Source organism: Phoenix dactylifera, chromosome 2 (assembly GCF_051530095.1).
Source record: "Phoenix dactylifera cultivar Ajwa chromosome 2, Ajwa_hap1_PhDact_Kaust_v1.1, whole genome shotgun sequence".
Taxonomy (NCBI): domain Eukaryota; kingdom Viridiplantae; phylum Streptophyta; class Magnoliopsida; order Arecales; family Arecaceae; genus Phoenix; species Phoenix dactylifera.
Window position 1 is genome coordinate 5,210,548 of NC_143191.1, and position 24,898 is coordinate 5,235,445.

The 24,898-nt window shown below is 35.1% G+C and overlaps 1 protein-coding gene across 1 annotated transcript; it reads right to left on the reverse strand.

Moving 5' to 3' along the window:
- Window positions 1–515: 515 nt before the first annotated feature.
- On the reverse strand, window positions 516–23,512 carry TPR8 (Tetratricopeptide repeat (TPR)-like superfamily protein). The gene is made up of 11 exons (XM_008787656.6): window positions 23,195–23,512; window positions 17,896–18,143; window positions 15,062–15,095; window positions 11,875–12,014; window positions 8,613–8,679; window positions 8,442–8,541; window positions 5,094–5,257; window positions 2,163–2,209; window positions 2,000–2,050; window positions 884–1,328; window positions 516–776 (listed from the first exon to the last, which is right to left on the reverse strand). The coding sequence occupies exons 1-11, from the start codon at window positions 23,265–23,267 to the stop codon at window positions 745–747; spliced, it is 1,401 nt and encodes a 466-aa protein (XP_008785878.4). The 5' UTR covers window positions 23,268–23,512; the 3' UTR covers window positions 516–744.
- Between the last annotated feature and the right edge of the window lie 1,386 nt (window positions 23,513–24,898).

Consider the following 24,898-nt stretch of genomic DNA (forward strand, 5'->3'; position numbering starts at 1 on the left):
ATCAGTAGCTTTCAAAGCAGCCCATGTTTCCATAATGATATGGATCAGTACTTTAGAGATTTAATGCATCCATACCTCTTCAACTTTGTAACATTTTGTTCTCAAATGTCCATGATCCCACATTTTTTTCATATTGATTACTTTTTCATGATTTTTAAAATTTTAGTATATACTTTCCAGGCATTGACAATATATCCATATTGTCTTCAAATTCCAAATTTGAGCCCTTGGCCAAGTTACTCTTGCTTACCTAAATCACGTCTAATAAGTAAGAATTCATTATGCTTGCAAACAAATGGTCCAGGTCTATGGATGATAACCAGCACTGCATCGATTATAATAAAATAATCATGTTAAAACTTCAAAAATTCAGGAAAATGTGAGAAACTACGTTACCAAAAACAACTATATATCTTCAATTAGAAAGTTTTAAGGCAATTTGGTCATCTTCTATTGCTTAAGGCAATTATTTTGCTATCGCAGTAAAATGCCCAGAGTTCAAAATATGAACAGGGTTGGTGATATATCACTACCATTTTGGATTATAGTTTTTAACCAGTTTATAATCCAAGAATTACAATGCCACCAATCGAAAGCAGAGCAGAAAAGTTGGCAAATCCTCTTTTTTTGGGGTGAAGGCAAAACTTGTAGCATTTAACCAACGTCCCAAGAGACAGACACCCTATAATGTATGCACAAGCTTTTGTACATAAGTTAACGATTTTTGAAAAGCAAAACCTTTTCTCAGTCCTCACCTCCTCGAGTTCGATCTGAACCTGTAGAATAAAGGCCAAAAAAAATGGTTTAAGTGGAGATGCACGAGCAGGAAAACACCTTGCTTACCAGCAATGCAATGCGAGTTAAAAAATCACTCATATTGAACCTCGAGGTGCGCCTCCTTGTGACCCGGGCTGCGGTGAAAACATCTCCATCATAGACCTCAACACATCTGATACCTGTTCTGGTGAATCTCCGACATCCAGGTTGATATTTGCATCGAGTCTTATACCAGGTTCATTTGAGCCCTCTACATTTCCATTGGGCATTCTCTCATGAACCTGGTGACCCTGGGTAGCTGCGGCTATGTTCCCTATTATGTTAGCAAATTCGGGAGGAATGTTGACAGGGAAAGACGTGAATGGGACACTGCTGTTGGCTGAGCCTGCAGATTGCGAAGTTGATTGTTGGCCATGACCTGATGTCATGTTCCTCAAAATGTTAGCCACAAGATCTGGAGAGGCACCAACTGGAAATGACGGGAATGAAAAGCTGCTGTTTGTTGACCCTGAATGTGAAGAAGATTCCTGGCCATGACTTGATCGTGTGTTCTGAAGAAACAAAGCACAAAATAACAAAATCATAATTAATCAAAATGTGGAGGCAGGTTTGCTAAAAGAGCATCAAACCATTTTGCATATACACGGTCTGAGAGCATATGTAATACGGATGAAACCACAATAGAACTAAAGGACCACAAATGGTTTCTAGGAAATTGTCTCTACTCCAGGATACATTGCCTGATAGATTAACACCTGAAGGCCTGCAAAACCCTTCAGGTGGAACTATGAAATTTTGCGAATTATGAAATCTGTTCACCCTCCTTTATCCAAATTGATAAAGGTTTAATAGAGATTTAATGCCTTTTACAATAGAAATTGGTCTTTATGATACAAATCAATCCTCCGCAATTGACATAGTTTTATAAAGTACATCAGCAAACATTTATAGGACACAACATTAGCAAACGATCATTCCGCATGCTTTACCAGCAACAACTACTGATTAGGAAACGATAATGCTGCGCAAACAACGAGGAAGAATTGCAGAAAAAGTATTGTGATGCTGGTTATAGAATAGCTTCGATTCAATATAATTGTGACCAGAAGGCGTTCTAATTTCAAGAGTTATGGCCACAAAGATTAAAGCAAGGAAATTAAGTCTACAGCTATGTAAATTTACGTATGGCACAATTTCTTATTGCATGGTGAACTGAAATTACCTGATCTGGATCTGCCTGTGCACGTTGTTCCATCAATTTCTGTACTGTTACCTGAGATTTTTTTATGCATATATTATAAATAGTACAAGAAATTTACGCTGAGAAAAGATCTTGCAAAGAAAATCATCCAAGTGTTATGAAATTTTTACATATAAAAGCATACCTGAATATTCTCTCGAACAGTGTTGTTACCTGGATCCAACTGCAGGGCTGCATGTGTGAAAACAGGCAAAAGGTTGGATCAATGCATTAAGGATTTCAAATATTGCACAAGTTGATGCTCGCAGGAAAGTGCTTGGCTCCATCAGAGCAGACTGAGTTTTACATATAATTTAGAACTAGTGCTGCATAAGTTCTTCAATATAGAAATACATGAAGTGCATAAAACTCATTGACTACATTTAATTTAGAAGGAAACACCAATTATACATAGATTCCAACATATAAATTGTTTCCAACTAGAGGGCGATTTAACACTAAAATATAGTTCTAGGAATATCATGATAAGAATTTTAAATACGACACAGAAGTAGGGGGTACCGAACTAACTGATGAATACATATGCTAGAGTAATAATTTATACAACAGAATGGTTTCAAGAAGTCTTCTGCAGTTAGAGAGATACATACAGGTTATTGCTACCACACATTAGCATGGGACTTCAGCAATTAGTTAACATCCTACGAGACATGATTGAAATTTTAGCATCCACATGATTTCACTAATCATCATAAGTAGAAATGTAGAAGCATCTAAAGTATTGACTTCCATTTTCCTGCTTATGTAATTCAAAAAGCAAATGAAACATTAGCATATTGCCAAAGAATTGTAGGCCAATTTAAGCAGGATGTGCTGTATTGTTGATCATCATCTCAAGATGCTGAGTAGACTGCAATGAGGTCATAATATTGTAGATGTTAGAATGTCAATAAGGAGATGCAAACACATAAAATGAGCATCGTGAAGCAAGGATGTTGAAGTGAATGCATGATTAAGTTTCAGGAGAAATTTGGGAGGTGTACAAAAAGAACGGGAAAGGAAAAATTAATAAAGATGGCATGGTTTGTCGGACAAAAGACTAGATGGTGCTTCATCGAGGAATAAGGTTTCTTTTTGCATGAACAGGTTTAAAGGAGGTGGATACAATAACAAAATCATATATTTTTTTAAAAAAAATAAACAGAGTAAGAAAGGATTTAGGAAGACTTGCTTTGACAGGGAACTTAAAATGGAGGTATGGATGACCAAATATAACCAATAACAATCCTGTAATAATTAGATAGTGCTTCTGAGCTAGCAGTCTGTTCACATTGATGACGGTCATTCAGGAAACCCAAGGGTGACAATCATTGGTTAAATTACATTACACGCTAAGAATGATAAACTATTTCATCACGTTACGTGACTGAACGCATTGGAGATGAAGGTAGAAGATATGGGAGGTAGATATGGGGTAAAAATTAGGTGAACATAATATATATATATATATATATATATATTAAAAAAAGAAAAACTCGAGACTCTCTACAAAAGGAGAATAAGGATCCAGAGAATCAGTTAATGGAACATTAAATGCAACATAAGCCCCACAATTAGTCCTGTTTTATGCTGTAAAATTTGTATGGAACAGTCTAAAATAAGATTTGAGTTATCAAAACCTGAACAGGGGACATGCAAAAGGATTTCAAAAAAGGTATGTTTACACAGCATATGGCCCCTATTTTACATAAAAAGAATGAATAAAAAGATTGAACCCAAACAACTAGAATGAAACATGTTTGCGACAGCTATTGTCTATAAATGGAAAATAAAAAAATAAATTGAAATAAAAGACAAAAGTATAGACAAAAGTATCTGAAATTAAATTTTAAAAATAAAATTAATACATAGCTATTTTTGATATAATTATGATAGCAATGGACAGTAACTGATGGTAAATGGAGACATAAGCATCAATAAATGCATGCATAAATTCAGCAACTTAAAGCAACATATGGCACCAATGCAGCCCATCATCAGTTCAATTATCAGCAGTTCAATATCCATGGATGGGAGACATTTTTAATCCTTGCAGTTTACAGTGTTTCTAATTAAATGAAGAATGTTTGGGGTTTACTCAAAGAGATCAATAATATTCTATGTTTCGATTCCTTTAGTGATATTGACAGTTCAAATTTCAAGAGGTCCCCCTTATGAAGGGCTATAAAGGAGTTTCTAACATACCAAAGATATTCTAATTATAGAGAGTTTTATATGGACATTAAGATTGATGGTGCATTGTTGCTAAGAGTAAGACTAGGTGAAGTGGATATTCACTTAAATAACAGTCACGATAGATATAGACCATGTTGGGAGTACCCACTTAAATAAGAAAATAAATGAATATTCAGAAGCTTTATTATTTGTTTTAAACTTCCATATTGTAGGTTTCATTTGACCAAATGTTTTAGCAGCGTTATATTTTTCTGCTGCTTTCATCTTCAAATGTGATCAAGCACTTCAATGAGAAAGTTGAGACCTTTCAGTTCAGCGCAAAGCCCAACCAGGGGAATAAACACTCACGTAATATAATTAAGCTAACATGAAACCAATAAAGCATCTAAACAACAAATAGCCTGATGTCTTGGAAGACTGGTAAAATTTTTTGGCCAGCCACTGACAAAATAAAAAATAAAGAAGTACATAAAAGGGTCCTAAGAATATAGTAGGTGTAGAATGACAAACCTCGGATTAAAAACATGGTACAGTAATGACAAAATGTTAATAGTTTTGCTTTGTATTGAAGAAGTTTCTGAGCTTAGAAACAATCATATAAAAGATGGAAAAATAGAAAGAGGGAGAGTGATACACTCAGGAAAAAACAAATATACAATGCATGAAGAACCACGATGCAACTGCAGACATTAAGAGTTTTGCAATAGTCTGGAGTTCACATGATAAATCTTACTTTGCAAATATAAATCATCATAACAAAATTTGATCTGGAGGTCACAAAATAAGTCTGACTTTGCAGATGCAATCCATGATGTCAAACTCTTAATTTTTCATTTAACCCCACAAATTCAAGTTCCTGCAGCAACAGAAACATAGTTACCTTTCAAGTAACCCTTATTTAAAGCATCATTGTAATTCCCTTTAGCAAAATAAGCTGATCCAAGACGGCTATATGCTTTGCTGTAATTAGGATCAATTTCAATGCACTTTAAGCAGTCTTCAATTGCTTCATCATATCCATGAATCTGAGTGTAAGCAGCAGCCCTGCAAGTATATATTGCATGTTAACTTCTTAATAGGTTACCTGCGTGATCAAAAATTTTACCAGTACACTGTACAATTATAGTTCAGAACACTGAAAAAAAACGACAAGAAAAAATAAATGATCTATTCTGAGTTGGAGTAAAAGCTTGAAGCTGCCACTATTCTTGTCAACAGAAAGCTTTGCTTCAATTCTATCCAATGTATCTTTTCTTAAAAACCTTCACAGTTCTTTGATGATAAGATAAAACTTTTCAACAATCAGATAGAGAAAAAGGGAGCAAAGTTGATTACAGACATTTGATCCAGATGAATTCCATCAAGAAAATTGAGCTCTCAAACTAAAACTGAAAAATCTATTTTTTACTTCACATTCTATATGTCGTATCTTTTCTTTTATCCATTCCATTCTTCAACAAGACTGGATCACTTGTCCAAATTCATAGAAAAGAAAGAAAGGAGGAATATGTAGATTTTTTATGAAAAAGTATATTAAAACATTAAAGTACTTAGTTGCTGTTTCTTTACTCTCTCTTTTTCTTAAGTGATTATTCACTGTTCTTGTTAACTAAAATCCCCACTCCAGTTTCTTCACCTACCTATTATATCTTTTCATTACACCTTCCCATTTCTTCAACAACAAGATATCACCTTTCAACACTCTTCAGCTAGAAAGAGAGGGTACAACTATGACTAAGAACATTTTCTATGATAACACATGCTGAAAATTTAAATTATTTAACAATTATTTCTTTAATATTCTCTCTATCAGGGTAGTTTTGATCTCGTGCATTCTTTCAAAATTCCTCGGTTGAAGTTTACCATTGGTGGAATTGTTTATTAGACTCTATATATTTGCATTTTATTAAAAAAAGGGTAGAAATCAGTGGTATGCATATTCTTGCTAAATGAGTAACTTGAGGAAAATTCTAAGGATATAAGAAAGTTCTTACTAGGAGAGACATCCTTATGAATGGAAAACTCAATACAACATATCCCAAAAATTTTAAACTAACATTTATTTACAAAAGATAATCCAATCCCACATATAACTGCTAAAAAATTCCAAACCACTTTTTACCAAATATTCAAAAGTAAAAGAGCACTAGAACCAAGAGGAAACTTTTCTTTTTTTTTTTTAAGGAAAGCATTAGAGCAATGTTAGTTGTTAGATATCTCAATAAGATAATCCTGACACAATGTTGACCACATAAAAGAAGCTCATTTCACTATTTAGCAACATTATCAGCACATCAAAGGAAATAAATAGGATTCAGTCCTCCACTCCTAATATTTTGTTCACGATTTTTTTATTGATTGGTAGTTTTAAGAATACATCAAAAACCTGTGCCAATATTTAGAAGTAATTTACAATTAATTTAAATGGAACAGTAACCTCCTCTGACTTCTACAGGAACATGTGCTAGTAAGGATCAGCAGAAGGCTTGCAAGACGTTCAAAACTGTACACAAGCCAGAAAAGAAACAGATGAAGAAAAGAAGAGGCACAGGGAATTCTTCCATCTACAAAATACTAAATCTTTAGAGATCCTAATAAATGTATCAACATTACTATAACCATCAAGGCCTGCCCCAACTATTCAGGCTCTGCTCCCAATGAATGCATCCAAAAAATATACAGATTGGCATGTGCATATACAAATACTCAACAGCATGTAAGACATGATGGTTCATTTATAACTCAGTTGACGTTTGCCAAGTACATGCACAGAGCAATCGAAATGTACTATATTATGCTTGAGCGAAATTTCATTACTCTCACATGCTTAGTTATGAAATGGAACACGAGAAGTTGTTCTTATTGTGATGAGGGTTCTCAACACAAAATGGTATGGCAAGTAGTTGTTGATCTCTATTGAATAGAGTACATCATGATGCCCCCACAGCTTATGCACGGATCTACGATAATAATCAGTAATTAAAAGTTGAGGATAGATAGAGGATCCTAAACAATGTCTCTTATCTCTATGAATTTATAAGACTAGAAAGTTGTTTGATCTCTAAATTAAGCCTAGGAATTTATTATTTTGTGACTGGTAAAATGTCACCTTGTTTCTGGTAATACAATCTCTTATAGTTTCATTCTTGGATACATAGTGTGGGCTTGCAGTCAGATTTTTGTAAGGTTACTACAGCTATATTTAAGAATTAAATCCCATCTAGTCACCGGTGGCATGGTTTTGTGTAAGCTCAAAAACCCAATAATACACTCCAGATATTACATGACAGTAACTCACTTTACCATCCATCATTGTTGCTTTCTCCAGTTCAGGGTGTTTTTAAATTCAATAGGGAAAATGTAGTTTCAACTATCTAATTCTCCCCAAAATCAAAGAAATTATTGGCTTCTCAAACTACATGGCATAACCAATACAACTGAGAGTACAATTAGCCTAGCAAAGTTAGCATATCCATAGGATAAATGTTGACGGTGTATGATTTCAACAGAAATACTGAGAAAAGAGTGTACTATTAGCATTTCTTAAGGTATAGACTTCAACAAATTGTAATAAAAATTGAATTGTAATCAAAATCTGAAATAAAGTTGGAAGCAACAACCAAAGAAACACAATTATGGGCATATTGGCAACAGCTTGGAGCATATAGAAGAATGAAATTTGAACATGCATATTAAACAAATTCAGGCACCAATTCTATGAGAACAGATCTAGGAATAATAAGAGGGCCCCACAAATCAGCATTCCAGAACATTTAGTGCATATATACAAAAATACTAACAGAGTTGTATAGATGTCCAATTAGTTTATCCCATGACAACACTCGCAGGAGAAGGAATTGGCCAAAAACGAGATGGAGAGGGAGAGAGAATTATGCAGCTTGGAGAGATGGAGAAGAAGTAGGGAGATCTAGAAGATCGATAGAAATTGTAATCCCAAGATTCAGCGGCACCAAATCCACCTAAAATGGTGATATTCTGCATCCTGAGAATCTCTGGGAGTCTAGGATCCATCATCATCCCTAATACTTCCCAATATGCTGCCCTATGCCCCTATGTACTCAGGGAGATATCAAGAAGATAGGCAGCAGGCTCCCAAACAGGTCTTGATAGATAGTTTCCAACATAGGATACATCAGAAATATCAGTATAAGCAGGTTTTGATTGTCAATTAAATTATACTGACTTGATTAGCATAATGGTTCCACACCTGTTACAATAGTAAACAGCGTTCTTCTCACAGAGTGCTATGGCACAGGTATATAGTTCAATAGCTTCAGAGTATAACTTCAACTGCATGGATTGATTACCTGATGACCATAATAAATTAGTGAAAAAAATTTAATCTATTGTCCATAAAAGATTTTTGCTGTATGAGTACCTTTTGACTTAAAGGCTTCAGCAAGGCTGCCCAAGTTCATTATTTGTCCCTGAGAATTCCCAATTTCCTGCCAATATTTAGATGCTTTTCAATATTTTTGAAAATCAAAACAGCCAAATATCAACAAAATCTTTCACATGAACCCCAAAATGGAAGATGAGCTCAAGTGCATTGCTCCAGTGCATGTAAGGTTCCCTTGATGCAATTGGCTAAAGAGTTAACTTTTTAAAGTATGGCAGTGGCACCACCAAGGACCAAAGTGGTATGAGGAAGTTATCAGAACAAGAGATACATTAGGTATTGCTTTCCTCATGCTGAATAAAATAACTGTCAGCAGATATTAGATGGCAGTTTTACTGTTGAAAAGGAAGTAACTTGGTCATGGGCGCTACCCATTCTTTGGCGTTGTTAATGCCAAGGCTTCCAAAATCACCAAATAATCATGCCATGCCAAGGATTGACAACATTTATATATGCAAGCTTCTCAAAAGATAACTGTCAGCAGATATTAGATGGCAGTTTTACTGTTGAAAAGGAAGTAACTTGGTCATGGGCGCTACTCATTCTTGGCATGGTTAATGCCAAGGCTTCCAAAATCACCAAATAATCATACCATGCCAAGAATTCAAAACATTTATATATACAAGCTTCTCACAAGATACATCTGTGAAATCTCTCTCTTTTTAATCAACATTTTTCTAGAGTTAATCACCAAAGAAAAAAGGCATGTACTAAATATCGAAACCACAACTTTCACTGGTTAAGACATCTAAAATCTAAACACATTATACTTACATAAGCTGAAAATAAACTAAAAATACTGTATTCCTGTGATGCTTGCTACCACAAAATACATAAGAAAGTTGATAAATAAACCATTTCTTAGAGAGAGTCAAGCTGCACTGACACTATAGGTAATCAAATTTTGTATTAAACAAATCACGATAATGAATGCTACCCTCCAGATCTAAAATCTCATTGAACGATGGTGACATGGCAATAAATTCTATTAATATTTTATTAGTTTATAGTGTTAGAAGGGATCAGTAAACCAATAGATCTGAAAATCTTCTTGTGTCATGCCTAACTCTGTTTATAGCATTAGCATTCTTGCACCAGAACTACACATGCTCTGTGCCTAATAACCCTTGTCCATACTTTCCATGGTCTCTTGGAAAATGCTCTATGCCATATTGTCATCCTCCTGAATGGAAACAGGATGAGCTTGGCTTATTTTCGCATGTAGCCAATAACAATTTGTAGTGCAACATGCTCGATCACCAACTCAGATACACAAAGCTTCCTTTCAAACATGAGCAAAGAAATTTCATGCACTCCAGACGTGCCATCCACACTAACCCTACTGTCCGATTAATTGATGTGTGGTGCTCTTCTGCGCATTACTTTATTTTCAGTTGAGACATCGTAGGCACAAGAACTGGGGGCAGCTTCAAAACTAGGGGTGGCAATCAAGTCATGATGAACCAGGTACGGGTCGGATTGCATACATGTTATGTCAGAAAACCTGTCAACCCGAACCTGACCCGTTTACTAAACAGGTCAAAAATCCAGACTAGAACCTTACCATTTTATTAAACAGGTAACTCAAATTACGGGTTGAATCAACCTACAAATTACGGGTTGAATCAAGTTAAACAGGTTAAGCATTGTCACCCCTATTGAAAAGGGCAACACAAACAGCAGGTTCAGATCTTGGTAGCTGGAATCTTCTACCTTATAACACACCCACTTTGGAATCTTCCTGGATTCTTGAACCTGCACCAGCTTCATAAGCACTTCATTACTAAAAGTGTTTCTAAGATATCCGCTTTTCACGCCTGCACCTGCTCCCAATCTCAGCAACTAAGGTTCGGATCCTATACAGAAATTTCTGGACAATTGCCTGAAAAATAGCATTATCCTCCATAGTTACCTGGACATGTGATACGGGTGTGAAGTGTCCAAGTGTCCATAAGCATCAGATACAGGAACTTTCAAATATCCGGCATGAGGACATGCCTATATTATATAGATGTATCCTTAGATATGTAAAACTATATGTATATGATAAATGGTGTATTGGATTAATTGCTTTGTTTTTACATAGAATTCATAAAGTCTTTGCTAAATGTTTTGTTAGACTTTCAGTTCCATACATACCTGTCAATACTGATACCATACCATTCCAATGGAAAACTAGTACGGGGTTCAATATCGATATTTAAACTTGTTTTGAAGTGTTCAGGTAATATGTATTCCTCTCTTTAGAACTAGTCTTTGCTATTAGTCAAATATCTCCTTTAGAACCACATTGAGTTTCTCGAGACATGCCTTAGTGTTCCCGCCACTCGTGCAAGGTGCGCCTCATGTAGGTACCTTAAGCAAAATTTGAATTATACCTATTTATCCAAAGGCTCCAAACTTGAAAGTGAAAACATACTATCATAAAGGATCACCAAACCAGCAACCACTAAAGGACAAAAGTACTATATATCTACTCAGACAAATACCAAAAGTTACAGAAGAACAAACGACCAGACGCAATAGTGCAATACAAATTGAAACTGTAAACTTTATGTGGGCACTTACATATACCGGATATAGTAATATGTGGTTGAAAAAACACAAGTAAATAGAAAAACTGAACAGAGTTACCAAAATTTTATTTTTTTTCACATATTGATCTTGTTTAAGATGATCATTTTTTTAAAAAAAAAAGTCTGCATATAAATCTACTCAGTGCGACTTTTTTTCCCCAAAAGTGACTTCTTATTTGTCGCATTTCTGAAAAAAGTAATCAAATATTCCAAAAATAATGATAACCCCCCTGCAAAGGACGACACCTCATATCTAATGAAACGAGATCATCACAACCATAATATAAAGATATAATTTCACTTTTTGGGAATATTAGTATGACATGCCCTATAACCAAGCTTGGAATAGCATCTCAAAATCTTCACTGCACCACTTTCTCACAGATATTATTGTGATTATGCAGGCAATAAGGGATCTTGCACAGGACCATGCTCTAGAAGTGTGTGTGAGGTGCATGTGTGTGTGTTTCTTGTTGCAGAAGAAACAGATCATTTTCCCATGACCAGTTCAGTTCATTATTAGCCAGTAAAACAAAGTCAGACACTAACGGAATATCAAGCAAGCAAAAAAGTTTACAACATACATAAAAGATCTAGTATTCAAGCTATTCACGCATGTGTAATACAAATGTGTAATGAGACAAAAAATGAGAAAATGATCATACTGCTACAGCTTCATTAAAGAACCGTGTTGCTTTGGCAATTTGATCAGGGTCTTCAACTGCACCAGGTGAGCTCATAAAAAAATTGATTTTGTCAAGTGCAGCATAGAATCTTCCAAATAGTTCATCTCTTGGCATGCCTCCTGTGACATGAAATAAATTACAAATATAACATAAATTAAGCAGCCTGACATGCATATCAAACAAGGACGATCAAAGACACATTCATTGAGAGAAACTTAAGAATCAAAACAAAAAAGTATAATAAGCATGCAAAGACATAAGAAATTTTTTCTATAACAATAATTAAATGTCTACATACTTCAAACAGGGAGAATCATGTCAACACTGATTAAAATCTGTTTTCAATTCCGTCGAACAAAAGTCTATGAAGGAACATTCTTTTGAAAAAAGTCATCAGTAAAAACAAATTTCAGACAGATATATGATGCAATCAAATTTTGAACAGATACTATGGAACAACTTGATTCCATTAGGTACCCTGATGGTGCAATCTACTTCACAAGATAGGGTTCATAAGTCTTCCGGACGGCATGTGAAAGGTACAAGAGCAACAACTGCTATAAAAGAGAAATTAGCCATAACCATGGAAAAGGGAAGAGCCACATACAGGCTGGGGGGTGCAGGGCCCCAAACCCCGATTTTGTAAATTTAATGTCGTACATATATGCCTTTCTGATTTTTTTGATTTCATCATGCATGCCCGCCCCTACAACCCTTGATTTTTTTCCTTGTTTGTGCGTGGCCCCTTCCCCCACCAGAGTGGTTTTGCATGCAATATATATATAGAGAGAGAGAGGGGGGGGGAGGAGGGAGTCGGAATTAAGGGGTGTGGGCATGTAATAAAAAAAATAAAGAGGGTATATAAGGTAGTTAAAGATGGGAGCTATTTAGAAATTTGGATAAAGGAAAAGGTTGGACGTAGGAAGATTTCTCTCTCTCCAAATTTTTTCCAATGTTTCCATTAAAAAATGCCAAAAATGCCTGTCATTGCCTTCTTAATAATGAAAGATTGTAGGTAAATAGTTGTTGAAATTTTAACACCAACAATTAATCAGGAATGCTTCTTAAACATCTGCAGTTCTTTTATTGCATTTTTTCAAGAAAACGGTGCACAAAAGCAGTATTATCTCACTAAGATTTTTTAAAAAAAATTGGGTTGTTTCTGTTTAGACTTTAACTTTTGTTTCTGAAAAACATTGTTTCTTTTATCATTTTAGATTTCTTTTCTATTGGTCCTCTTTCCTGTTCAAAAGTTTTCTTTGATAAATTTTCTATTCATATGTATCTTGGTAAGGTACTTAAGAAATACTTGTATACTTAATAATTTTTTATATTTTCAGCAGTAAGTTCTTTTAGTTTTATACCATATGTTCTAACTTAATACATTCTTTTGTATAAGCATTGATATAAGAAATTAGAAAATAAAGAAAAATAAACAAATAAATGACAACTCATTGACATGGCTTGCTCATTGTTTGGTTCTATTTGTAGTTCACCCTAAGACATTTTTTTCTCTTCATTGGTAAAAACAAGCAAAAATCTAAGGGTTGAGGTCACATGGTGCAGGTCCAACATACAGCACATGCAACAAGCCCCTGGCACAGCACAGACTGGCACGCCATGGCGCGGACTGGCTGGCATTCAATCCTAGCGATGATCTTATCAGTTTCAGCAGCAAAATGATCGATCAACTATCCTGATTCAATCCACATGTCAAATGTTCATCTGCAACAGACAAATGGAAAGATCGTATATATACACAAGAAATTTGCAAAACTAAGAATTTAGAAGGTAGTTCATGCAAAAAAGTTAGCCCCTTTCAGTAATCCATAGACATTTACTAGTTCTAGAACCAAGAAGAAACAGATAAGATGTCCTTATTAGTCCAAAAAGTATCTAGAATAGTCATGAGTTTGGACTAAACTTGTGACCCAGGCACTATCAAATTTGTATTCCATTTATAGTTCATAAACATTTGACAATTTATAGTTCCAGGACACATTTCAACCTAGGAACCGTTAAAGCTGTATTTTCTTTAGACATCACACCACATATGAGCTACTTGGTTTGGAAATTAGTCATAATATGTTTCAAACAAGGGACAGTCAATTTTTATTCTGTTACTATCCCGTACGATATATGGATTACAAGAAAATTTGAACCAGTGCAATATCCAACTTTCAAAGCTAGGTACCATTAAAATCAATTACACAGGAAAGGACAATTTGTTATCGCCCATTCACATGGTACAATAAGCATACTCTTTAATCTGATGTCCACCATTAAAGTGCACACCACCAAAATCAAATAGGAGGAAAAGAAAAGGAAATATATGTTAAGCAATCTATCTATAAAGTAAGCATGAATTACCCAGCTTTAAAGAAACTATCTTTTCATTGGTGTCACATTCATAAGAAAAGCTATAATAGGGGCTAACCTACAGAATATGGAAAACAGGGCCATCAAGGTAAGAGGCATTGCCATTATCATTTTGCCATTTCTTCTTGTACAGTAAGCAAGGACACTTCAAATTGCATGTTATGTCTGTATCCACTAGGTACCAAAAAAGACTCTTGAAACGTTCATACAGCCAAGATACTTTAAATACTTTTGACAATGAGGGAGGGTCCTTTCTTCTTTCTTTAATGAATGCTGCCCTTTTAAAAATGGATGTAAATTTAGAGTGTGTGATTTTGATGTTATTGTGGAGTATAGATTGTGGTCGACAGATTTGAATGATGATTAAATGGTAGAGTTTTCTGATGTTGATGGTAGTATGGTACTATTTAGACTATGGGCTACATGTTGTCATAATCTACTATGTTCTATGGATGTTTCTTTATATTACGTAAAGAATATACTTATTTATTTAATTTCCAGATCACAGCCATATAATGTCCTTTTTTTCATATCGGCAAATTCGTATCTTGTGATATACATACTATATCCACTAATCAAATATCCATGTCCATGCTCCATAGCTCTCATATAATTATGAGTTTGCTTGATTGAGGCACGCATATTGCCTGTCTTGTAATGCCATATGATACTTGACACGATCAACAAAATCACAAAAGGAAAGAGAGTAAGCCAATATAAATGATTATTAGGAACAACAGCCCGCTAATATCCTAAAACTATAAAGTAATCAGAATCATATACATACCTAAGTCTTCGGAATCTCTAGCACAATCTTCTCTCTGATTAAGAAAGTAGAGATGTAAGGAAATGAAGTTACTAAGTTAATAGCATAAAGTAGAGGAGAATGTTCATTATGTAACTCAGAATCTCAAATTCATACAAATGGAAGCATATCAGCAATGAACGAGCAGAAACCTCAAAAAGTGTGTATATTCTACAATTTATATGTCCCTCGTAAAATGCAAGAAACTGGAAAGTAGAAAGGTTATATAAATTTCAATGTAGTCTATTAGCAAACTGATGATTCATTTCAACTTGAGCAACAGACTTCATTATTCTCCACAGTTGATTGTTAAGAACATATACGGCATCCCAAATTTAGAAGGTTTCAGACATTCATGTACACTAGGTAATGCTAAAACATATTTATCAGGCTAGTGTTCAAAAAATCAAAAAATGAGGTCACAAAAATACTTCACAACTAGACATGATCCCCATGTCACAAAACCATTATTTACAGTTATAACAAATATAATGGCTATTATTTGCAAAGTCTAGCCTTGGACTAGGTTTATTTTGGACCAGATTAATTGCTGTTATAGTGGCTAGTTGGCTATCATTAGTGATAGCCGTAAAACAGCAGCTTTACACTATTTACAAAATAAAAAACTGTTTTTGTATTGATATAAAAATTAGAATTTATATATATGTCTTACTGACAGTAATTATGTCCGGATAACAGCTAAATTATAGTGATTAAGTAAATACCCATGATATATAGGTAATAACATAACAACTATTTCAATGTGCTCCTCAGGGATGGACAAGTAATTCAAGGTTAACATCAATATAAAAGTGCAGGTTTTGGAGAGATGCCAAGTCTTTCAACTTATGACTCACCTTAGGATGAAATATCATTCTTAAGGTATGAAATTATCGATATGAAATATAAAATGATAGAAAAAGAAATACAGAAAAGGATAAATAAATACTCATTTAAAAAAGGGCGGCCAAATGCACGAGACTCCCACCACTGTGGAGTCTGGGAAGGGTTAAAAGTACACAGCCTTACTCCTGAGTGCGGAGAGGCTATTTCTGTATATTGAACCCATAACACCCAAGTCACAACTAAGCAACTATACCATTGTACCAATGCTCCCATCTATAAATAAGTAGCCATTTATATAGTGAAAAACAAGTATTACAACTTCTAGTTGAGTATTAGGATTCAAACTCATTTAAGAACATGAAACACCATCTATAAATAAGCAGTCATTTATATAGTTAAAAACAAGTATTACAACTTCTAGTTGAGTATTAGGATTCAAACTCATTTAAGAACATGAAACACAAAGATTACTATTGTGACGTTCACCTTCATACTTTAAAGCATCTCTATCTCTCTATTCCTTCCTCCTAGCTATAGTAATATGGACCTCTAGAGGCAAATGATGGTAATATGGACCTCTAGAGGCAAATGGTAATATGTGATCTTCACCTTCATACTTTTGAACATCTTTGTCTCTCTATCTCTTCCTCCTAGCTATAGTAATATGGACCACTATTGACCCGTCCAGCTTATTCACAATCATTCTATCAAGAAAGTGTATTCTTTGGATTGTTTACCCCCTTATGCCTGACTTATATGATGAACACCTAGGACAAATTTCCACCTAAAGCACCTAAAGCATTGGGGGCCTCCAATACCCTTATAATGGTTTCTATGTTATCAAGTGCTTCCTAAACAATGTAGTTAAAAATCTGATTTAACTTGTATCCCAAACAAGTGGGAAAGTGAGTCTAAAATGGGCATCCTAGTGCATGAGGCTCCTGCCATTGCAGGGTCTTTGGAGGGTCAGACGTATGCAGCCTTACCCCTGCATGTATAGAGGCTATTTCAATGTTTCCAACTCGTGACACCCAGGTCACAATGGAACAACCTTAATGCGCCAAGGCCCGCCCTCAAACTCGAGTCTGGAAGCTGAAAATAAAATGTGCATGCACAACCTGGAAAGAGCTGGAAAATGTTTTTGACTATAGCAATATTAATTGCTTAACGATGCCAGAGGAAGTGGGTGCAGTAGTTACAACCTTGACTACATATAATAGCAGTTCCATGTCTAGTGTTGTTCCCCTTTTTTTCTTCTTTTTGTGAATATAAAATATAAATGGTCCTGTGCAGGATCACCCTATATGGTGTCTGGCCAATTGGGCATATTGATAACTCAAAAATGTCGCTAATTCAAATAACAGCACTCAAAAGATATGTAATATCTTCTTGCTTGCAGTGTAGCAGAAAGACCAGGGTGAGAAGACGAGAAATTTTTAAATGTCAAACTTGTAACTGAAAAATAATAGGTTTTTAAATCTGTACAGTTTCTTTCTACAAAAGAGAGCTCAAAATGCAGATTTTCATGGTTCCTAGATAGAATTTTCTACAGCTGCATCTATTTTGCTTATCTTTTTAGATAAAAATTGTTATTGTAATCCCTTTCTTGGTAAGCTTAATTACGTTTCATCGCCTTGCCAAAAAGGCAAGCTTTTCTTCTCTTCACCACTCCTATTTACGTCTTCTTATACTATACCAATACCCAAAAAAGATAGAGAAAAATGTATAACTTATTATAAACCACAGTCAATGAATATATTTAACTTTCAAAATAAAGTCAGTAGATAAGGTAAGCAGCACTTTAAACTTATATTAATATCAAACGGTAAAGAGGAAACAAGTTAGTGACAAAAGTAACAAAACATAAAATAGGTAAAAAAATAACTTATAATTAACTGATAACAAGACATACTTTAGCATATATTCATCAAAGATATGCAGGAGATGGTGAAGGAGAGTAGAAAACTGACATTTGAGGCCTTTAAAGTTTTGGAATCTTCAACTCTTTGGGAAGATGAGGTGGCATTGGATTTTGCAAGAGAGTCCCAATCTGGTGTCAGACTACACTGTTCACCAGCTCCCTGTGAAGCGAATAGGTCCAATAATAAACCAGGCTGTATCCCATCAGCAGGGGTCGATGAATTGAGCTTAAACACTTCTTGCAAACACTCTTTAACAACATCAAGTGCTTCAGAATCAGCTCCAGGAGCCAGTTCGACTGTCTCGGAGAAACATTTCACTGTTAGAACAGGTAAAGGAAGACAATTGCAGGATCGAATTCAAAAAAAAGGCATTATGAGCTCCTTTTTCAAATTTCAAGTCATAAAAATTTGATGAATTTAAATCAATTAGTCATAAAGGTCATTACAAATGTTGCAAGAACATACACTGCCAGAACCAGATTGAGAAATGTATCCAAGTTTCTGAGTAAGTGGAAGGATAGAAAAAGGGCACACGCAGACACAAACAAATATTTTTTATACAATATTCTGTGAAGATGTTTCAGTATACATGTTCATTATCCAAACTGCAAAAGAAGCTCATGGGTAAAAAAACATGATATTTCAAACATTCATTATAGTGCTTACATACTCAGTCAAGACTCTGAAAATTAAAAAAGAAATCATGATGTCACTATGGTAGGTCAAACTTATTGTCAGAAAGGTCAACCCTTCGCCGATCTCTAAAATCTGCAAACAAGCTTCCATCCAAGGTACGCCGTACTAGCCCAAACCGAGCAGTGCGGAGCGTACTGTACCATACCATGCCGGTTTGGTATCAGTAGCCGATATGGATGGCCAAAAAAACTCTATACCGTATCGTATGGACATTGTGCTGGTGTGGCACCAGTACGAGGTCCGGTACCGAGACGGCGAACCTTGCGCTTCCATCAGTACGTATTATTCTAAAGTGTATCCAACTCACAAGTACATATCCTACATGGATTCTTGAATTGGATGCAGATGTCGAGGAAACACAGAGAAGTTAGTGGAAAAGAAAGTTACGAAATTGAAAGGATAATTTTTTTGTTCCAGTGTTTCAAATGTAATCAACAGAATTTATAGTGCAGCTGCTTTTGGAACAAATTTTTGACTCATAAGTGATATCCAATTGAAATGATATATGAACTTCTAGGCATCATACAAACACATCTACTAGAAACTTTTAATAGCGTCGATGCTTAAAAATAGCGTGATAGAATTACTTATCTCATCAATTTCTTAATGGCTATAACAATCCTATTCAGCTTCAGATTCCTATTCATGTCTAAGTTTTTAAAAATGTAAGGTGTCCGGAGATTATCTTTTATTATCTCCGACTCGGTCTTCTTTGGTCCCACCCTTCATGATATATTCAAGAAATCCTTGCGCTGTTCACTAGAGACATCCTTCCCAATTTCTCATTCCTTAAAGCATAGATGCAAGGTAACAAAGAAACTTTTTTCAAGTACAACTTCAGAACTCCCACATTCCTATTATAGTTGCAATCTAGGTGCTAATTTGCACTCACTTAATATTAACCCTTTCCTAGTCTTAAAAACAACAAACTAACAACTGCAAATAGCATTCACTGGGGGTAATTTTTTAAGCTATTAGCTGTCAACGCATCTAAAACAAGCATAAATATGTAGAGGCTTAAAGCTAACCCAAGAGAAAGCCTGTAATCATTTGGAACTTTCTGTTCTCACGAATGTAGTTTCTTTTGCATGCATGTTATTAACATTTCTAATCTATCTGACCTTTCTTTCTCATCACCCACCAAATAACTCCTCCATCAAATTTGCTGAAATCATTTCCCAATCAATAATAATCATGCAAAGTATCTTTTCTTTTAATCAAAAATGTTTTCCAGTCATTACCTATTTAAGAAGATCATCTTAATGTTGACCCAATGAGATGTAGTTATGTTGTTTTTCAGACTGACAGATCCACTCATATTGCTCCATGGAATAACTCATAATTTAACTCGAGAATGATCTTTATGTCTATATATCTTCAGAGCCAGCATTTTGTGTTTATTTAGCATTTTCCTAAAGTTCAAGGTCCCAACTTTGTTCAATTGTTAACATGCTTCTGTGGTATCCAATTTCATTCAAATTCTGGCATCCTTTATCTTTGATAAAGCATCCTCTATTCATTAATCAAATTATGCAGAATCTCAAAATTTAACACATGGACACATTTATTTCCAACTTACCCAGCATTACTAACATTATCTTCACCAATTTTTCAAGATACCCTCCTCTCGATCTTTAAATTTGTTTTCATCCACAAGTATGCTGACATACTCGACAAAGCGCATCCAGTATGATCTATCTTGCCCTTTCTATTGTTTAGCTTGTTGTAGTTACCACTTAAAGCCACATATCACTAGATTTCATCCTCCCTTTTGGAATTATTCTACCATTCAAATTCTCTTGGTCTTTAACATTTGTCATAATTGCACAATCCTCTGACATAAATTGCATCATGGGCCCCATTTTTAAAATTTTTGATACTCCAACAGCTTCTCATCACAATCTTAGAAACTTGAAAATATGTGCCAAAACTAAATCTGGTAATTCGTTCAGATTCCACTTTAATGGCAACCAACTCATGATCAATGAAGATCTAACTGCTTCACTAGTCTTCATGTTGTTATGATGACCTAGCCACTAACTCAGTTACTTGGTCAAATTCTTTCATCTCATTACTTAACGCTCCTTTTATTTTTGTCAGTTGTTCCTTACCTCCTTCAAAAAACTAAGAAATCTGATTATGAACTTATCATTCTCATAAAGTTTGTGACTCTTCTTCTTCATCATCTCTCTTGTGTTACTTGGTCAAATTCTTTCATCTAATTACTTAACACTCCTTGTATTTTTCAGTTGCTCCTTACCTTCTTCAAAAAACTAAGAAATCTATTGACTAGGAACTTATCATTCTTGTTAAGCTTGTGCCTCCTCTTCTTCTTCTTCAGATCTCTCTATCTCTTTTGCGCATGAGTTTCTTTTTGGGGGGAATGGGAAGTTCTACTCATGCACAACTACATTTGTGTCACTCATCTCACTCCTAACTCTGAAGCCACTAATATATTCCTATGTGTCCATTTAATCGCCAAGAAAAAACATTTCCTCCAAGAAATATTCTGTGACGAACATGTCCATCTCTTTTTTTTTTGTGTGTGGCAAACATCCATTTTATTTGAAGAATACTTTTTTTAGTTATTTTTTTCTCCATGGTGCCAATAGATGGCACCTAATAGCTAATCATTCTCATCCGGCATTTGCTAGCCTATCAAACACTAAATGCCAGTACGATCTTATTAGCTTTTTTTTTATGCTACTCTACAGCGTTTATCTAACATTTCATTATCTAACAGGAGACTACTGAACATAAAACATGTCAATGTGACTATCCAAAATTTCTTATTTCCACAAATATGGGTTGCTTCATGACACACTTGAAATTGCTTATCAAAAAGGATAGCAAGATGGTTCATAAGGCGGCACTTGCCATCCCAAACTCTTGTTCAAATGCATCAAGAAGTGATTTCCTTGGGGCTAGTGATGATTTCCCCTTCAGCCCTTTCAGCGATCAAGTTTAGCAACAAGAATTAGGGTGAGGCATGCATTATTTCGTTTAACAGAAGAAAGAGAATTTGGTCTTATTAATTTAAGTTTATGCATTATGTATGTAACTAAAGCAAGGATTAGGGACCGTCATGAAACTTCAATAAACTTCAATGAACCATACTTCGATCCATGAAGCAGACATTGCAGAAGAGATAAAATCTTGTAACATGAGGTTAAGGTTAGACATTTAAGAATGAAGGTCAAAAGATATCTAATATCAAATGATCAGTCCAATTTAAAGAAAACTTTATCATCATGGTAGCAAGAATCAAGAAATCATCTCCTCTTCTTAGTAGGTTCTTGTCTTAGAAATTAAGTTGCTTCATATCCAATCAAGCTACTGACATTCGGACTGAGGTCTCAAACATTAGATGCTCTATGAGTAACTAGAAAACCTATTATCAAAATATGCCTCATAAGAAGTCATTTCTAGAATCATGCAACAGGATCCTTATAATGTCTGCGCAAGAATTTGACCTGCCAATTTGTCCTAACAAGGTCACAAGATATCTGATATCAAATGATCAGTCCCATTTAAAGAAAATTTATTGTCATGGCAGCAAGAATCAAGAAACCATCCCCTCTTCCTAGCAGGTTCTTGTCATATGAATTAAGTTGTGTCATACCAAATCAATCTTCTGACATTCCGTCTGACTGAGGTCTCAAGATTAGATGCTCTATGAGTGGACAGAAAGCCTATTATCAAAATATGCCTCATAAAGAAGTCATTTCTAGAATCAAACAAGAGGGTCCTTATAATGTCTGTGCAAGAATTTGACCTGCCAATTTGTCCTAATAAGGTCAAAAGATATCTGATATCAAATGATCACTCCAATTTAAATAAAACTTTATCGTCATGGTAGCAACAATCAAGAAACCATCCCCTCTTCTTAGCAGGTTCTTGTCATAGAAGTTGTGTCGTATCCAATCAAACTACTGACATTCCATTTGACTAAGGTCTCAAGATTAGATGCTCTATGAGTGGACAGAAAACCTATTATCAGAAATATGCCTCATAAAGAAATCATTTCTACAATGCCCTTATAATGTCTGTGCAAGAATTTGACCTGCCAATTTGTCCTAATAAGGTCAAAAGATATCTGATGTCAAATGATCAATCCTATTTAAATAAAACTTTATTGTCGCGGTAGCAAGAATCAAGAAACCATCCCTTCTTCTTAGTAGGTTCTTGTCTTAGAAATTAAGTTGTGTCATATCCAATCAAGCTACTGGCATTCCGTCTGACCGACGTCTCAAGATTAAATGCCCTATGAGTGAACAGAAAACCTATTATCAAAATATGCTTCATAAAGAAGTCATTTCTAGAATCAAGCAAGATGATCGTAATAATGTCTGCAAGATTTTGACCTACCACCAGTTCAGGACAGCAGAAGGAAAGTACCATATGCCTTCCAATAGTGTTTCTTGGATTATTAGGAGTTCTAACCAATAGATAGGTAGGAATTTTACATTCCCTAACAAAACCACCATGGCATACTGAGAGATCCAAGATTAAAACTTGAAAGAAAGAAATCAATTGCCCTTCCTCTACTATAATGTACCCAAAAAAAAAAGATAAAGAAGAACAAGAAGGGACCAACAAAAGAAAACCGATTGGGGAACAAATTCAGGAGATCGAGCAAGAGAAAGCGCACCGGATTTGAGGAAATCCAAGAATGCGAGAACGATTCGACGGGCGGTGGGAGAGTCGGACCTCAGGTTCCCCATCTTCGCCCCCTTCGTCTTAGCTCTTCGTCTTCTTCCCTATCGAGTGGGAAGAGGAGAGGGAGAAGGCGTGCTCGCTTGGCGCCGCGATTCGTTTCGTCTTCGCAAAGGTAAGAGACGGGAGCCGCCGGTCCAAGAAGGGGGCAGAAGAGCCAGGAATCAAGGGAGCGCACCGGTCAAGCGCCAGACATGCTCACAGCTCAAACCAGTTCGGGCTGTTGAGGGAAAATATTGCAGATATACCCCTCTTTTGTGGAGCAACCCGGGTGGCGTTTAAACGTGGCCGCGTCCAATAGGACACGATGGCACGCTGGAGGCACGTGTCTCGGATGCTGGGAGGAAGCCCTAAGAAGCGTGAACATTGTCGGTAGGGTGTCATGCAAGAGATGTGCCAAAAGTTATTATTCATAATAATTTCAAAATATATTTTTTATTTTTAAATATGTTCAAAAATTATGAACTTCAAATGTATTTATAAAAATTAACACAATCTAGTATTTAATAAATTAAATAATTAATATGAACTTTTCATGTGTTTTTTCGATCAACTTGGTAAATCTTGCATATTGCTTCTTTTCCTAAGTTATTTTTTTTTTTATTGAGAGAAAGGAATTTGTTCTGCGGTAGAAAAAAAAGAGATTGCCTCCCAATTTTATAATAGAAAGGAGTATAATAGGTTCACTCGGCTAAGAAATAGGAGTTAGAAGACTTTAATGATTCACGTATAAGAATGCTATGACTTTCTTTGATGTGTAACGTAGAGTATGTGATGAAATAATGAAGAATTGGTATAATTGAAGAAAACTCTAGTGAAAACTCTAGGAATCAAGAAGTAAACATGGGCAACCGATCCAAGAGTCTGTGATCTATAGGTTATATGTCCATCAATCACTAATCTCACACGATGGATATGAATATATTTCCATATTTTCTTGGACCACTAAAATATCTAATAAAAATTTGGGGCATCTCATGAGAAAACAAAAATCTTATATCCACATCAATTTAAATTTCTTGATATATAGGAATAAGTGGCAAGTTAGAAAGGGAGATCGAGCTCCTGTTGATATAAAAGATAGTCCATGTATTAAGCTCCTCATCGTTCTCTATTATGTATTTAGTCTATGTAGTACTTAGTAGAAGAATTAGTTTAAAGTACATACTTTAAAAGTCAAGCATGGGATTTAAGAGAATCCTCATATATTGAGCTATTTTAACACGGCGATAGAAACATCACATGGCTTCATATATGATTTTTTTTCTAGGATTTTTATATGAACTTTATGGTTTTCTATGAACCTCTGTATAATATCTGCAATGTAAAAATATTGGCCCCTATAATTTTGGCCAAGATAAATCAATGAAGTTTGAGACATCGACTGGTAGGCCAATATTTATGTCAACAAATATTTTTTACTATTAATTTTTTGCTTCCGAAATTGCATCATTAATAAATCTCAAAATCAATATTGAATATAGTTTCAGTCTAATGGTTGGCTAAGTCTCGAGAGAATCTTGGTTCACTCAAAAGTTCTTTATTAATGATATTAACTAAGATAAACTAAGATCTTGGTTCAACTCGATCTCGACAACCACTGAGATAACTAATATATCAAGATTAAAAAACCTTGTGT